Source organism: Gracilinanus agilis, chromosome 4, assembly GCF_016433145.1.
Source record: "Gracilinanus agilis isolate LMUSP501 chromosome 4, AgileGrace, whole genome shotgun sequence".
NCBI classification, from domain to species: domain Eukaryota; kingdom Metazoa; phylum Chordata; class Mammalia; order Didelphimorphia; family Didelphidae; genus Gracilinanus; species Gracilinanus agilis.
The window spans coordinates 23,832,848-23,850,792 of record NC_058133.1 but is presented as its reverse complement, the minus strand read 5'-3'; the positions used below and the strand labels follow the sequence as shown (position 1 = coordinate 23,850,792).

Below are 17,945 nucleotides of genomic sequence, written 5' to 3'. Positions count from 1 at the left end.
GTGGGAAGAAATCACATGGACATAAGCTAGCTTTGCCTCAGAGTGGAATATGGGAGGGACACAAGGGAGGCCCAGGCAAAGGATGCCAGGAGAACAAGGAGGGAGAGTCGTCTGGTAGTTCAGACCAAGAGGCATATGAATTAAGCCTTTTAAAAAAGGATTCAAACAGACAGTAAGAAGTGCGGTTTGGCAAGAACTTTAAAGAATTTTGGTAAGGAGTATGGAAAAAAGGCAGGAAAAGTAACTTGGGACCAGACTGCCAGGGAAGCCACAAAGTACATTCATGGACCAACCCTTGAAGGTTTCCTAATCTAAGCCCTTCCTCTGAAAGATGAGGGAAAAGGCCCCACGAGGTCAGGTGGCCTGGTTCCTGAGGACTGACCACAGGCCTTCAAGCATGATGCCCAGGGTGCTTTCAGCAAGCCTGGCCACAGGCTCAGTGGAGATTCCCCACCCAAAGCAGAGTCTTTCAAAGAGCTAATCATCCAAAGGGTCAGGAAACATCCTCCGAGCTCAAGGGATGACAGTCCTTGAAACACCATCAGGAATATTTCTGCCTCTCAAACATCTCAGGACTGTGGCTGGGAGAGTCCACCTGCCTTCCTGCTCCAATGTGTCACAAGTGGTGAAGACAGCTCTTACCAACATTCCTCTGCGAAGAGACATCTGAGTGCAAAACCAGCAATGCCACTGTATTGTGAAGGAATCCAAACTCTCGTGCTTGGGCTGAGCTCCATCGGCGAATCTGTAGATGAATTAGTTGACATGTAAAGTGGAGATTCAGTCAGTGTAAATGGTTCAGTTCAATGAACGAGTTAGAGGCGATGAGCTGCTGACCCCCATTGGGGGAGGCAGTGCCCTCACCTGGGAGCTCCCTCTGCCAGTGTTTTCATGGTGCTGGGGCCCCTCAACATCTCCATCGCCATATGGAGGGCCCCCTGCCAGGCTCTGGAGAGTGAGAAGATGGAGGCAAGCCCTAATGGGGCTCCCCAGCTGAGACACACGGATCACTGTGATACAAAGTGATGTCAAAAAAGGGCTCTTAAATGAGGGGCAAAAGCATGCTAGAAGGGTCTTTGGAATGGGCCTGAATAAACTTCATGAAAATGTGAAGTGGGTCAGAATTCCGCTGGGGAAAAAAAGAGGGGGAGGGGGGGAAGAGAAGGGTTTTCCAGGCACAAGGACTGGACTGAGCTAGGACTGGGAAGAAGATGGGGCTGGCTCATTGAGGGACCAAGGAGGAGGGCCCTTATTAAAGCCTCCTAACAAGGCGTTTTCTAGGTGCATTTTAAGTCTAATCAAAAAACTTTAAACTAGTATGGCTGGGGAAGTTGAAGACTGCCATGCACAGCCCCAAAGTTAGATATAAAAGGAATAAGACCTGCAGTGGTGACATCTAGACAACTATAAGAAAAGTGCTAGGGCTCACACCCCTGGCTTCAAATGTCCACACACAAGTGGCCCATGTTTAAGCAAAACACAAGGGGAACTAGAGGGCTAGAAGTCTCTCCTCCAAGGCATCTCTGAGGCTTGATGGGATGCACGCCGTGAACAGACCATGACTCGAGGAACAAATGGAGGTGTGAATGGGATAATCACATTTTATATGAAGAAGTTACACAGGTCATAACAATCTTCAAAGTCATTTCTATGAACCCATTGTTTCCTTTTTGGATAGGGTTATTAAACTAGGGGCAATAAAGCGGCACAGGGGGTAAAGCACTGGACCCAAAGTCAGAAAGACTAATTTTCTTGAGTTCAAATCTGGCGTCAGACGCTTACTAGCTGTGTGACCCTAGACAAGTCACTTAACTCTATTTGCTTCACTTTCCTCATCTGTAAAATGAGTTGGAGAAGGAAATAGCACACCAGTCCAGTATTTCTGCCAAGAAAACCCCAAATGGAGTCACAGAGTCAGGCAATACTGAAAAAAAAAAAACGACTGAACAACATTAAACTAGTAGATGATGAGAATAATGTTAATATAGTTTTTCTAGACTTTAACAAAACTTTTTGATAAAGTGACCAATAGTATTTTTGGGTTGAAGGTGGAAAGGTAGGGATTAGACAATAATGAGGTCTGATGGATTCTCAACTGGTTGGTTCATTGGATTCAAAAATAGTTATTACAAATTCAATGTTCACTTGGCAAAAAGTCTCTAGCAAAGAACCCCAGGAATCTGTGCCTGGATCTGTGCTTTGAAACCTTTTGATCAATGATTGGGACATCATTGCATTTGCAGATGGCACCAAACTGGGAGGGAGAGCTGATCTCTTGGATGATCTGACAGACAAGAGCCCTGGGCTGATCTAACAAGGTAAAAATTAATTGAGATCAATGTAAAATCTTGCACTCAGATACAAACAAGTCATATTCACAAGATGATGGACACATGGTTAGGCAGTAGTTGCCATAGGAGTTTTAATGGACTTAAGAGCCCAAGAGGCTGCAGGGGGAAATGGCAGCCTGAAAGGTAACATCAACTTGGGCTGCATGCATTAAGTGGGGTAGTTTCCAGTACTTGCCAGAGCTCACATGGAAAATTGTGTTTAGGACACTGATCAGCTGGACAATGTCCAGAGGAGGGCAACCAGGATGGTGAAGGGCCTGTAGCTGAGAGCCTACGAGGACTAGCTGACAGAAGTGGGTGTGCTCAGAGGGATTCTCACTTCGAGGAGGGATCAGACTTGTTCTGTTTGGGCCCAGAGGGCAGAACCAGGGACAGTGGGCAGAAGCAGAGAAGAAGCCCACTGAGGCTTGATGCTAAGGAAAAACTAAACAGTGAGGAATGAGAGTTGTCCAGAAATGGACTGGGCTACCTCAAGATGGAGTAGGCTCCTTTTCTTTAGAGATATCCAGGCAGAGGCGGGATGACTACTTATTGGGTCTATTACAGTGAGGGTCCCTTTCTTCTATCAGTTAGACTAGATGAAACCCCAAGGGCCATTTAAGCTTAAATCTAATAAGTCCTTTAAGAAGCTATTCAGGTCTTTCACTAAGAATACAGACATAGTTATTACCTGATTGTTTTGCCGATTGGGTCCTAGGAGAAAGTTGATCATGTGTCGTAGAGCAGAATGTCTCAAAAGGAGATCACTAGCCCTTATACCTTGCTAAGAAAAAGAGATGTAGAATGCCAAATTAATGCTCCTTTTCTAACAAAGATTTAGTTTTAATAAACACATATTCAAAGGAGAATATCAACAAATCTTTTTGTCTTTTTTAGAAAATCTATTCTGATTAGTTTTATAGTAGCTCCTAAAACACAATTAGCAAATGAACTGTCATGCAGACTCTTATTATCCGAAGGACCACCATTTTATATTTTCTTTTTCCTGTACTGGATTCTTTTAAAGCCCAGTCTTTTCTAAGTGATGATTTGAAGGACAAATGTGGATGCACTGAACTCCAGTGTTTTCTAGGCACAATGAGTCTCCTAGTCCTGACACCTGATGATACTCCACTGTAAAGGGAAGGTAGTCAGCTGTAAGAATCCTTTACCTTCTGTACAAAGGTGTTGAACAGGAAAAAGTACTGAGCACAGTTTTTACAGTTCTCTGGGACATCTTTATCCAACAGGGCAAGCAGCACTTCCAATAACTGGTGAAGACTTTTGAGCTGGTCAGCATAAAGACAGAATTACATTAAGGCAGGAAACAAAGGTGGGAAAGACATTTTCAATAAACTCAATTAGAAAAAAAACCAACATGAGAGCAAGGGATCTGGTTAATTGAATTTGGGTTCAGATTCAGATGGAAATGTCTTTAATAGTCACAAATACAAAACCGCCAGTTTACCCTCTGAGGCAATGTGCCATTACTGTGGAATTTTAAAATGCAAAGTCTGATTTTGCTTCTGAGAGTTCAGAGTCAAGAATGATATTCTTTGTGCCACAATGGGCGCCATGATGGATTTTTCTTTTTCTTTTTTTTCCAGAGTCTTCAGGAGACATTGGTCTGAACCCTCCCTCCACTAGCCTGTTCCTCACATAGTCACAGATGCAGAGAATCAAAACACAGACACAGGCAGAGGGGCTGGAAATCAAGCCAATGGAGCGAATGGAGCGTAACAGCCTGACAGAATGACAACGGGAAGATTGACTCGACTGTTAACTTACTTGAAAGCTCGCTGATGCCTCATGGAAAGCTTTGAGAGACATTTTATTTGTTTAGAGACCATTTTGGTTATCACATTGCCTCTCCTAGCCCTCCCCCCAACTGCTTTTTGGACCAGTCCGTGATAGATGGACTAAGTGGATGGTCACTGTCAATTGATTCATCTGATGCCCAATTTCTCTGCATTGCTCACCTGTCAGGATTTCAGAATGATGACTACACCTGCTCCTGCTGCTTTCTTTCCAAGAGATTTTAAAGCATGGATTTTTGTAATCATTTCACCCATTCTGTCTCAAACATGACTAATTAAAATTTGGCATGTCCATAGTCCTTGATTTTCAAAGCACTCTACAGCCATTTATTAGAAACAATAAGGTTCGGGGCAAGAAGAACCATTTCCACTGTGGTGAAGAAAGACACGTAAAAAGACTAACATGAAGGAGAGTTTAACAGGACAAACGGCTTTCTGTTCACATCCTTCCCTGTTCTCTCCTGAAGCCTTAGATCACTGAATGCTCCCATCCTGGCATGGCACAGGAGGGAGCTACAGGGAATGTTGGTGTCTGCTCTGGCTTGGCTGAAGTCATCATTATATTTAAGGACCTCAGGGAGACTGAGTAAATTCTGGAGTGGTAAACTGGGGCCTGGGATTCACCTTTATGAGGGTCTTCCTCAGGAATCTTAGGGTCAACATGGGTTCTCCTAGAGGAAACCCTGGAAATGACACAGTCTCTCTCCAAGCACCGTGAACCAGGGCAGAGATGCCAAACCTGTCTTGACCCCATATCTCAGATCATGCCATGCTGAAAGCACAGATGCCAAGAGCTTTGTCTTATGCTCCCTGGTCAAATGACCCTCATGTACTCTGTATGTACTTTGTAGGTGTACAGATAGCTATATCTGTAGCTATATAGCTATATGAATGTTTATTTCCTAACAATAGAGACAACTATTATTTTTCATGGTTGTTGCCCCTTTTCTTTGTATCCCCATGATTTCGCTTAGAGCCTGACACCTAGTTAGAACTTAATGGCTCATGACTTGCTAATCCTACTTGGTGCTGGTTCCTAAAGGCCAAGGACAAAGCTAGAAGTTCAATAAAATCTCTAGATACCTCACTGTGCTCAATGAGACACACTGTCTTCAAGTACACACTAATAGGAGCTCATTATTTCTGGAAGTAATATTTTTCAAAGTTTTCCATGTGGTGTCAGCTGTTATTTGAGATTGCAAACCTAGGAAAGAAGGGCTATATTTGCTTAAGTTTTGAATGAATTAGAATGTTTCAAGTTAAAATTAATATAATTGATTTCCCTAGACCTTGACATTGTGGAACAGCTGTTAAGAATGGAGTGTAAAGGCTATTCAGGAAGGAAAACTAAGTTTAGGGTCAACAGCACTGAGTAAATGGAAAGGTACTCTACCTCCCCCCCCCCCCCAATCTGAATGCAGACCACTGTTTGGATTATACATTTGAACAGATAAGGGGTTGATAGAAAGAGAAAGCAAAGAAAGACAGGGTTAGCTTAAGATTTGGATTCAGATTCAGTTAGAGAAACTTCATGAGAAGAACTCGTAGGAGGCTTAGGAAATATCTGATATTATGGAGAGTACAGGGTGCCCCAGGATGAGAATCTCAAAAGGAGTCAGAATGGACCAAAGCCCCTAGATCTGCTAGATGTTACTTTTAGGGAAGGGGTAAGGTCATGGGCTGGATGTCTTCCACTCTTTTGTCAGTTCAGCCAAGCCAGTTCACACAAAAAAAGGCCAAATCGACAAGAAGAAAATGGTAAAGATTAAAAAGCTTGTAACAACTGGCTTCTCCCTGTAAGCTCCTGTCTTCCATTGGACACATGCAGGCTAAAATCATTCATAAAAGCAGCATTCCAAAATAAAACGATACTGACCTTGTCCTGATAAAACAAGGCACTGTCGAGGGTTTTCTCCAGAATGGTGGCAACAGCAACTCGAACTTCTCTCACACTGCACTCCAGTAAGAAAATCCTGAGGCAAAAGCAAATGAGTGTGTCCAAGAGTGAACCAAGCTTATCCAATACTAAACTTTAAAAAGCATGTACCTGGCAGGCCCCTGGGGGAAAATTTGGTAATAAATCTCAGCTCATAAATATTCCTCTTCCCTGAGGCTTTAAAATATCTCCAGGCTGTCTAAGGATTCAAACAAAGGTGGAGGTGCACTCATTGAGGATGTTGTAGAGGGGAATTTTGTTCAGAGAGAAAATCAAGCCCTTTTTGATCCTGTGACTCCTATTTAACAGAGAAAGCAGCTAAGACTAGAAGATGCTCTAATAGTTGTTGTGGCTCATACAGTAGGCCTTTCAGCCCCAGAGCAGGGTGGTACCTCAGGACTTTATAGATTCTGGGTCCAGGGCTTGGTTACTATAGCAAAGGATATACCTATACACACAGACACACACACACACATAAACATCTAGGAACTTAGCATTAAGAAAACAGAAGGATATTTCAATACAGAAAAAGGCTTTGACAAGATACAATACCCATTCCTGATAAAAAACATTAGGAAGCAAAGAAACAAACAAAGCTTTCCTTAAAATGCTAAGCATTATCTCTCTAAAACCAAGAGCAAGCATTATTAGTAAAAGAGATAAGTAAGAAACCTTTCCAAGAAGATCAGGAATAAAACAAGAATTTCCACTATTACTATCACTATTTGATATTATACTAGAAATGCTAGGCTCTTGCTAGCACCAAGAAAAAGAAACCGAGGGAATAAAATGTAAGCAAAGAAGAAACAAAATATTACTTTTTGTAGAAAATACAATAGTTTACTTAGAGAACTCTAGACAGTCAACTAAAAGACTACCTAAAATAATTAACTTCACCAAAGTTGTAGGATACAAGAGAATCCCACAAAACCCACCTGAATTTCTATATATTACCAACGAAATCCAGCAGAAGAGACAGAAGAAGAAATTCCACTGAAATTAACCACAGACAGTATAAAATAATTGAAAAAACACATATTGGAATTTTTTGAACTTAATTACACAACACTATTTACACAATTGCTCATGTGTAGGCTGAGTCAATATAATAAAAATAACAATACTAAATAAATTAATTTGCTTATTCTGTGCCATATGATTAAACTACTAAAGGATCACTTTTTAGAATGAGAAAAAAATGATGTCAAAATTCCTCTGGAGGAAGAAAAGGTCAAAAATAAGGAGGGAATTAATGAGAAATAGGAAAGAAAGGGGCCCTGCAGTACTTGATCTCTGAACTCTATTATAAAGCTGTAAATGTCAAAACAAAATTACCAGATAAGAAATAGAGGGGTTAATCAAGGGAATAGATTGGTACACCAGTATGCAGAAATGAATACCAAACTCAGACAGTTGCTATTGGGATAAGATCTCACTATTCAACAAAAACTGTTGGGATAACCAGAATAGCGTCTGGTAGAAACTGTAGATCAGCATTTCATACTGTATGTTAAGATAAGGTCCAGTGGAATGTTGATTTAGTTATAAAGGGTAATATCATAAGGAATTTAGAGGCATATGAAATAAATTGCCTTCAAGAACTATGGAAAGAGGAAGAATTCATGAAAGAGGAGACAGAGAGGTTCACAGGAGACAAAACAATTTTGGATACATAAAGTTTAAAAGTTTTGATACAAGACCAATGCAGCTGAAGTAGAATAAGTGGGGAAATTGGGTGAAATATAAATCTCACTTCTAAGATCTATAAAGAACTGAGTCAAATTTATAAGAATAAGAGTCACTTTCTAAAAGATATGTGGCCAAAGGATATGAATAGGCAGTTTTCAGATGAAGAAATCCATGATATCAACAGCCATAAGAAAAAATTCTCTAAATAACTAATAAAAAACGTAAATTAAAATGATGAAGTAGCACCTCCTCACTATTCATCAGACTGGTTAAATGAGCAAAAAAGAAAAACAGCAATACTGGAGGGACTGCAGGAAAGCTGGTACATGAATTTTATACTTGAAGAGATCAAAGGAAAAGGAAAAGAACAAGACTTCTCCTTTTGTGGTAGGAAGACATTTTAACTGAGAAAAGGTTGACCAAGTTATGGGTTATGAATGTGATGGAATGTTACTGTGCTATAAGAAATGATGGAATGATTTCAGAGAAACCTATGAAGATTTTTATGCAATGATGCAGAAGTAAGTGGAATTTGGACAATAACAATAAGGACAACCAACTCTGAAAAGCTTAGGAAATCTGACCAACACAAATGACCAACAATTCCTGAGAACTCAGGATGAGTTCCTGGCAGAAGGTAATGGACAGAGAGAAGCATATTTTCAACTTTTTTGTTGTTGTTGTGGGGAGGGCTGAGACAAGACGAACATGGTATCAAGAAAACTGGCTTTGTATGACCATGCCTGTTAATAATGGGCTTTGTTTTACTTGTCTACTCAATGGGTGGTCAGGAGATTTTGAATTGAAAATAGAAGTTGAAGTAAAAAAAGAAAATAAATCAAAAGGAGCAGTAATTGGCTTAGGACCCTTCAACTCTTGCTTTGCCCTGCCTTCTCCAACACTCTCCCCACTGTAGAAGAAAGTATCCCTATTGGGTCACATGCTCATGGTTTGCAGCTCCATCTGGGGACATGGGAGAAAGATAGGGTCAAATACCAGGCTTTGGTAACTTTGACTCTGGGGTCATATGGAGTAGGCACAATGGAAAAACATTGGCTCTGGAGTCAGAGGACCTGGGTTCAAATTTCATCTCTGATATTTATTATAACCATGGGCAAGTTATTTATCCTCTGCGCCTCAGTTTCCTCATCTGTAAAATGAGGGGGCTGGACTAGATTAGCCAATCCCCTTCCCCGCCCCCCAATCCCTTTACCGTTCAGGATCCATAATGATCCTTTATTACTATGCCTGTTAGCATTTCCTAGAATAATGATACCTTTCTTTCCTTGATTAGAGGAAAGGATGGCTACTTACTGATTAAATAACAATGTGTGAGTAGAGCATAGCATCATTTCCCAGGATGCTTCCTGTTTGCCTGAAATTTGGCTTCTGGTTTAAATACAAATAAGGTCTATTGAGGGTTCTTTGGCTAGACCAATTCCAAAGATGGTGGGAAGTGCTAGGAGAAGAACTACTACTTTACAATTGGGCCAAGAAAGGATTAACTTTGCTCTGGGGGAACCTGGAGTGTCTTCTCCAGGATAGAGAGTTGAGACACTTTAATGTACTTTGTGTCAATGTGCTTCTCCAGGACACTTCTCAGTGTGTGCTTCTTAACTTGTGCACTCCAGAACAGAGTACAGTGTCCAGCATATCCTCAAAGCTTCATAAATGCCTATTGACTGACTGGCTTTAGAAATAGCCTTACAAAAAGCACATAATCCAATGAGTGTGTAGCAGAGGTGGAATTAAAAAAAGAGAGTGCATACCAGAGCCAGGGTACCTGGACAAGGTACCTGGAGGAGAAAAGGTCAAGAGGTGAGAAACCAAACTATGAAAAGAGGGTGCAACTTTTTAGGCATTTACTTTTCAGTGATTTAAACTTGTTTATTATTTTACAATGGTATTATGACAAGTGCGAGAACTTTCCTACCAATGAAGGGAAGGAAAGTACATTTTACTACCTTATTTTTTTAAACCCTTAACTTCTCTGTATTGGTTCCTAGGTGGAAGAGTGGTAAGGGTGGGCAATGGGGGTCAAGTGACTTGCCCAGGGTCACACAGCTGGGAAGTGTCTGAGGCCGGAATTTGAACCCAGGACCTCCCGTCTCTAGGGCTGACTCTCAATCCACTGAGCTACCCAGCTGCCCCCCATTTTACTACCTTAATCTGAAATGGTTGAGAGCTGCATTAAAAAACAAAAACAAAAACAAAAAAAACCACCACTAGTATTCCAAGTGGAAATCGCAGGGAAAAGTGAAAACCCATTAGTTAAGTACTAGAAACAAAGGCCTGACTGATTAGTTTGAATTGTATTAAAAATTCAGGCCAATTTATTATATATAACAAATTTATGACAGGCTGGTTTTTCAACAATTACATTATGTAAACCATGGGCTACACGTGGAGTCTGTGAACTTGATCCTAAAAATATTTTTTGAACTTTATTTCAACATTATCATTTTCTATGTAATACTACATATATTATTTCATGCATTTTAAACCTTGACTCTGAGAAGGGCTCCATAGGCTTGAGCAGGCGGACTTCCCAAGGGATTCATGATACAAAAAAAGTTGAGCCCTTGATTTAAAGAACTATATAAAGAAAATATTAGTGAGGTTGAAAAATTATAGAATAGAAACTTTCCTTACAGATCACATTTGTAAAACTGAAGTGTGGTGTCTATTCCTTTTTCAGATGCATCACTGATTACACAGATCTTAGAGGGTACAAAGAAACATGTGAGTGGGGAGGCAGTATAGGGCAGGAGAACTCCTGGAGCAGAATGAAGCAGCCTGGGGGTCAAGTATTGATGGTCAGTGACTCCCAGTTCTGATGCCCACCAGATGCCTAGAGTGGAACAGGTCTTTAAAGGCTCCCTGAACCTCAGTGTCATCATCTGTGAAGTTGGTAATACAGTATCTTGAATGCATAGCTGTGGGATTGCAAGCAAGGGCTTTGTATAAAATTTTAAGAGGAAGAGAAGAGTGAGTTCCTGGATAGCAATATTAGTCTATGAAGATGAGTAATTCCTAAATACACATATTGAAACAAGTGTATGCAAAAGGGAACATTTTGGGAACCTAGAACATATTAAAGAAAGTTGTCTAGGTTTTCTTACAGAAAATATTAAAGGAAGGAGCATGCAATTATTTTTAGATGGATTTCTAAAAAGCCGGCTTGCTTGGCTGTAAAAAGATATATTAAATAACTTCCCATAATCCATCTGGACAACTCAATGAAATTCATTTCTCAAAAACAACAGGGCACAACTTTCCATTGAAAAAACACTTCTAGCAAATTTTTGAAGTTTTTTGAATGGTCTATAGAATTAAATTGATTGTCTCAAGCAAAAAAAAAAAAAAAATTATCTAAACTGTGAATCTGTCTCTCCTCACAAATGTCCATTAGCTTATTGACAAGTCTGAGTTATTTCTCTTTCAGAGCCTGCTTGTTAGTTAATTAAAAAAAAAAAACAAAAATCTAAGTTTAGAACAGTCTATGTAATTTGATGGTATTCTTTTGAACAATGTGATGTCTTGGTCACCTGCAAATGCGCCTCTTGCTCTTGCCTGCTCCCAGCTTTCTTGCCTTTCATGCCATTGTCGGGGCAGGCCTCTCAAGCTAGCCTGTCTGAATGTGCTCTGACACAAATGATCCTGAGGACTGTTTAGAATCTGGACACTTACTTGACCAACTCTCGTCCTTCAGAACTGACAAAATATTCAACGAGCCACTGACAGGCATTAAAACTTTTGGAGAGCAATGCTTCAATTGTGGCCACCCATTCTTCGGTGTCAACCCTTTAACAAAGAAAGCAATAACATCAGTACAAACAGAGAATTGGTAAATTTAACACAGAAATGGGCTTTTCTATAGAGGTAATACATCACAGAGATAAGAAATAACTGACCACAGATACAATAGGCTTCTGAGTTTGCATTTCTTGACTGATAATCAGAAATCTAATTCTTAGCCTTTGAAAATCTGTTCCCCCAAATCACCACAAAAAGACTCAAATTTCATCAGTTGATTTGTAGTTTTATTTTTTAAGGCCAAAATTTTTTTGTTAGCTGTGTTAGAGTAAGATCTTTTGTGATAATCATTCAAGTAAGTTATTAAATGAAAATACTTATGCAGAAACTATCTCTAGCTATCTACTCATAGACCACCTTTATGTGCAAAACAAATACAGATGATATAAAGAATATAAGATCATTCTCCAGTTTAATAAGGAAAAAAAACCATGTATACAATTACAGCTTTAGAAGTGTAACAGGAAGATGTGGACATGAGGCAAAAAGGTTGGCATGGGGAGCAGACATGAGTTTGATGGCTAATGCATCTGAGCTCAGATGTGAAATGTAGAATAAGAAGAGGGCAGATGGTGGCGGGCTTTTCAGGTTGGAGGCACAGTAAACAGTCTAGTTCATTGGGGCACAGAAGGGAAACAGGGTTGGTTGGGATCAGTTGCTGAGGTGTCTGGGGTGCACTCTTACAGCTAATAAAATGAAAGGCTTTGGGCAAGAGAAGGGGAAGTTCAGAACGATGCTTTAAGAAAATTATTTGGGGGAGGGGAGTGCAGCAGTGGATAGAGAGCCAGGTCTAGAGACAGGAGGTCCTGGGTTCAAATCTGGCCTCAAGTATGTCCTAGCTATGTGTCCCTGGGCAGGTCACTTAGGCCTTACTGCTGTGGAAGCAAAGGTAAAAAAGAAAACTCATCTGGCAGCAGTGTGCAGAAAAAGATTAGAGGACTGAGAGTCATTGAGTATTAAATACCTGTGTGCCAGGCCCTGTGCTGAGCACATGGACTACAAAGAAAGACTAAGCAGCCTCTGCCCACAAGGAGATTCCCAGGCTACCAAGGGAGACAACACAAGTGATAGACAGGATAGAGGACAGTACTAGAATGGAGAGGGCTGGGGAAGGTTTCCTGAAGAAGTAGAGCCAGGCCTAGAGACAGGAAGTCCTAGGTTCAAATCTGGCCTCAGGCATGTCCTTGCTGTGTGACCTTGGGCAAGCCACTTAGCCCCCACTGCCTAGCCCTTACTGTTCTTCTGCCTTGGAACCAATACATAGTATTGATTCTAAGATAGAAGGTGAGAGGTTAAAAAAAAAAAAAAAGAATTCCACTTTTTAGGATATCCTTGAATAGTGAGTAATTAAGAGACCCAAGTACTGCCTTCCAGTTTAAAACTAGTCAGTCTCCTTATTTAGGCCTTTTGGTTTAGCTCATTATCAATGCTTCTTTAGACCCTCACCTGAGCTTTTTCTTTGTCCGTAAGTAGGTCTGGAAGAGGAATTGCACTGCTAATTGCAAGCTCACCTTTGCCATGCAGGGGTAGTGGGGGTGCTTCAGTTTGGTCTGAGGAGAGAGAACAGGAAGGGGAGATGGAAGCGAAGGCTTCGATCAGTGGTGTTTTCTCATGAAGCCTTGCAAAGAGCAAATCTTTTAGAATTTGGAATGGTGACATTTGTAATTTGCCATTTTTTTCCTATTAGGCATGGCTTAGAAGGAGAAGGCTTTCAATGGAGATAAATATTCGACTGAGGTGAAAGGGAAAAAAGGTGTGTCAATCTCAACTACTAGGGGAGGGAGGGGCACTCACAGAACCCTGATTAATAACATAGACAATGATATTTTACTCAAATACAATAAGAGTCAAAGTGCTCAGGAAAGAAAGGGAGCTACACAGAAGGTATAAAAAGGCAGCTGAGTAGTATGGTGGATAGTGACAGGCCTGCGTTTAGGAAAACCTGAGCTAAAATTCAGCTTTAGACACTTAGTGTCTGGGTGACTGTGGGATAGTCACTTAACCCTGGTTGCCTCAGTTTCCTCATCTGTAAAATGAGTTGGAGAAGCAATGGCAAACCACTCAGTATTTCTACTAAGAAAACCCTCAAAAGGACCAAGAAGAGTCAGACATGACTAAAGGCATAAGAGCATGCCACATGATGAAAAAATACAACTAGCTATTATTAAAAATATGGTCCCATTTTATCATATAAGTGGCTGTCTTATGCTAGACCCCCCGGCCTCACCAAGGGACACCAAAGGGCTCTCAATTTGTTGGGGATTGTCCCACATTTGGTCATTTCTTGATAGCAAGTTAGTTATCCAGAGGGGAATTAAAAACCGATACACCCCTAATTTGAGTTCAATCAATGTAGACAACAAGATGAATCACAGAATGTCTTAAGGGGAACAATGTACTGACTTTCCTTGGTATTCCCTTGCATCATTTCAACAATGCCTAGACCAGCTACTTACAGCGTTCAATGAAGCTAAAGACAGGACAAAACTGAAATAGTCACTACTATATACATCTCTATTCTTCATAAACTTCAGGTTCTCATCTCTCACCATCTAAAAGAGAAAATTTAAATTGTGTAATAAGCAAGGTTAAATAGTCAGGACTTCTCAAGAAGTGACTCTGGGATGAAAGGTGCACATTATTCATGAAATTTTATGGGAAACTCTCTGTGTTCCCAAATGCTATGTTACCTTTTGGATTAAGGTTTGAAAAAAGAGAGGGGGTAGATGGGACCCTTTGTAGGATGCCAGGGGCCTCTATCTCTCTGGGTCTCACCAATGCCTCCCATCACAATCAGACAGGGTCTGGTCATTCTGCCCATAATGTGTGTTTCTGATGCTGATTCTTTACTGACTTTCAGCCCAGTATAAAAGAACAATGAAATATGGGTCCTAAGTCCTAGAAAATTGTGAGTATGGATGGAAAGAGCAGCAGTTCGCAGGCATTTTTTCAAAGTGCTGTGCCTTCCTCTTAATTACCCTGTAAGGCAGGGAAAAGAATTCCAGTTTTATACAAGAGGTAACCAGCTCAGTCTCTCATCCTACAGGAAAGAATGTAGAATGTAAACTCCTTTGGGGAGAGCTGGCACTTAATAAATGCTCAATGATGCAAAGTATAAGAAGCAGAAATGTGCTTCCTGTGTCCACACCTAAACACTTGTTCCACTGCCCTACAGTGACCCACTCAGAGGCTGACCTGGGGGAGAGAGAGCTTCCTTTGTTGGTTTGGCAGTTCCATCTGTCCACACATACCTGGTATATTCTAACAGGCATTTTCTCCACAAAGAGTCCTTTTTTCTCCCCTTTCCTAACCAGCTTGGTTAAAATAGAGAGACGGTCATTATTAGGTCTGTGGGGCCGGGGAGACGATTGAGGTGAAATCTCTGGTGAGGATGGAGCTGATCTAAAAGAGAGAATGCTTTGTCAACAGAATCCCAAGCATCGCCAGGCCTGGCATTCAGGGGCCCAGTTATGGTTTATGTGTTGGAAAGGTGGGTGAATATAATATAAACTGTACCCCTCTTTAGGAAGTTTTGAAAATTCATTTTGGTCTCACCCCCACCCTGATGATTAGGTTGGGAACTTGAGGCCTGAAGAGCTTCCTGGTGTCCCACATGACTCCTGGCGTCTAGAGGATCAGCCACTGACCCAGACTGAGGTCAGGACCATCCAGCCAGGGAGACCCAGGCAGAGTGACGTCACTGGGGTTATAAGTGACAGGCTGGGGAGGCAGCATCTCTCTCTGGACTTGCTTGGTGGGGCAGCTGGTGCACGGTCTCTGCTAGCGAACAGAGCCGCGAGGCGACTGGCCATGTGATTATGTGCCTCTACTCTCTCCAACTCGCTTTCACTATCTAATAAATAATTATAAATTAATCTATAGTCTCCAGAGAATTTTAATCCTAACAAAGTTAAAATAACTTTTGAATCCCTTTCTTCCTTGTGGCCTGTAACAAGGATGACGAGACCAGACCATGAGGACACCTTTTGTCTCTCCCCTGGAGGAGCCTCATGTTTGGGATGCAACGGACACTTTCTGCTGACTTTTTAAGAAAAATTCCCTTCTGACTGCCTACAGAATAATTCACTCAGGATGGACACCATTGTCATTCTCCTCCTAGGCCTTCTTCTCACATAGAGGGGGGGCTGGTGGAATCTTGAAGGTTTGCCAGAAGAGGACAAGCTTTGGCAGAGCCTACATCATGCTGGAGGAGCTTTGAGCCGGGACTCTTGCCTCAGAACTCCCTCAAGAGCGCAGAGGCTCTGCTCAGCAGGGAATATGATCTGGGGTGGCACACCTGCTGTGTGTACCCCAGACACCCACGTCACCTGCTGCACAACCCCATGAATGTGCTGTGTGCCAAAGGTCTCCCAGAAACCAAGGTCGGAGGAGCTAGCTCTAGAGTGGACATTTCCTTTTGCTATTGGGGTTTCATGGCCAACCAAGACAAGAAACTTGCTACGAGCTGTCCCAGGGTCCTGGGTGAGCCGCCCAGAGACCAAGCGAAGCTGGCAGAGCTGGGAAACACACTTACAGGGACAGGTCTTCAGCCTCCTGCCGCACCACACTCACACGGCTTTTCTTGGGCAACACCGGTGAATTCTGGTCAGACACCCTCTGGTAGAAGAGCATATAAGCATTCCAGTATCGCCGGCGTACATCAGGGTATGGGTTTGCTTTGGGAGATGAAATTGAGAAAAAGTCATTAGAAAACATCACAAGTCGTTGCTTTATCAAACCAAGTGCATTTTGGGGTACAGCAGTCAGGCCTCTGGTATGCCTAATGGCTGGGCTCTGCATCTTCAACTACCCTGAGGAGAGGAGAGACAAGGCCTTGTTTTGGGGGCAGCTGACCCCACAGTCATGCTTAGGTTTCCTCTTGTCTTCCCCACTTCTTCAGGCATTCTCATGGAAACCAGACTGTCCAGGCACTGTCCTGAAGATTTATGGACCTCGACCCTGGTGTAATGAGGTGGTGTTTTTTTATACAAGCTGGACAGTGCTAAGTGACAATCACCACAAAGCCAGGAAAAAGTCTCTCCCAAGTTGCAAATTGCAAGGAGCACAGGAAAAAATGTTTAAATTTGGGTGGGCAACGAACTCTTCCTAAGATATTCATGAATATATAAAAGTGTGTTTGTACAAGAGACCTCTCAAATATACTTTGGTTAATTTTAGTATTTAAGTGAGTTGAAGTATTATACAACATGCTAACAGAAAGAAAATGTAGTGTGGTTTTCTTCATTTCTAAGCTGGGTATAAATGAGAAATGTAAAACCACTGAAAATGACCTGTTTGCATATACTTACATTGGTCATAAACTTTGGGTCTGTACTCGCCCCCAAAACATTCGTACTCCAAGGTCTCATCATTTAATTCAAACTCCTCCACAACTGTGTCATTAAATTTGTACCATTTTCCTTTTCCACAGCCCCTACAGCCCAAAGACAAGGAGTGAGCGTTACTGAAAAGGAGAACAATAATCTCTTTTCAGTGAGATGGCATACACAATGTCTTTGCATAAAGCAGATGAATAACAAGATTTACTTATGTTAGAAAATGCACTAACAACGCAGATAAATCCATTAAAACTTCACAACAGTATTTGAAGAAAAGAGAATTAGTAAAGCACCTGACTTGAAAGGTAGGAAACACAGTGTGTGACCCTGACAGGACAGAGGTAATGATGTGGAGGAAATAAAAATGGGGAGAGACATGAATGTTAACCAGGAAGCCAAGAGAGGAAAAGGACCAGTATAAGCAAGTCCTAATTCAGTTTTTTACCTCCTGTCCTTGATAAAGGAATAATAATGCCCTGCATGGGCCTGGCCACTGTGTACAATCACACCAACGAGCTCATAGTTTTCAGTGGGAGCCACTTTCTTCCGTGGAGAACCTCCAGAGCCTGGGTCCACATGCCGACCATTCTCACCTACGTCACAAGATGAGTCCTGGCGAGCCATTCCTGAAACTGTGTAAGGCTCCATGTTTAACATCCAGGGGAACTATCCAAAAGTAAAAAAGACCATATTCACATTAAGTGACCATGCAGATAACATGGAACTCCCCCAAAATGGCAAATATGGTCTGGAAGAAAGTCTCTTGGAACTGAGACTCAGGGACCTGGGCTCAAAGCCCAAGTCTACTAGGTCTTAAGAAGGTAGAAAGAAAAACCTGTTACTCTCTCTAAGCCTCAGCTTCCTCACATATAAAATGGCAGCTATTAATTCTTATGCCCTGGGGCTGCTGTGAGGAAAGGGTTCTAGAGTACCTGATATCCCCCCCCAAGCTGATCTGCCCATTCCTAATGTGGATTCCCAACCCTTGGAAGAGTCTTCTTCAATGTCGTAGGAACTG

General features: G+C 41.7%; 1 protein-coding gene across 1 annotated transcript in view; it reads right to left on the bottom strand.

Moving 5' to 3' along the window:
- The window catches only part of USP24 (ubiquitin specific peptidase 24), a 185,993-nt gene that overhangs the window by 16,690 nt on the left and 151,358 nt on the right, over window positions 1-17,945 (bottom strand). Inside the window, exons 50-60 of the mRNA XM_044674790.1 lie at window positions 17,373-17,593; window positions 16,898-17,022; window positions 16,123-16,264; window positions 14,840-14,990; window positions 14,045-14,140; window positions 13,035-13,138; window positions 11,463-11,576; window positions 6,024-6,120; window positions 3,503-3,619; window positions 3,022-3,114; window positions 643-745 (exon numbers count right to left, since the gene is read on the bottom strand). Coding sequence (XP_044530725.1) covers window positions 643-745; window positions 3,022-3,114; window positions 3,503-3,619; window positions 6,024-6,120; window positions 11,463-11,576; window positions 13,035-13,138; window positions 14,045-14,140; window positions 14,840-14,990; window positions 16,123-16,264; window positions 16,898-17,022; window positions 17,373-17,593 — 1,363 coding nt within the window. The remainder of the gene's footprint in view (window positions 1-642; window positions 746-3,021; window positions 3,115-3,502; window positions 3,620-6,023; window positions 6,121-11,462; window positions 11,577-13,034; window positions 13,139-14,044; window positions 14,141-14,839; window positions 14,991-16,122; window positions 16,265-16,897; window positions 17,023-17,372; window positions 17,594-17,945) is intronic.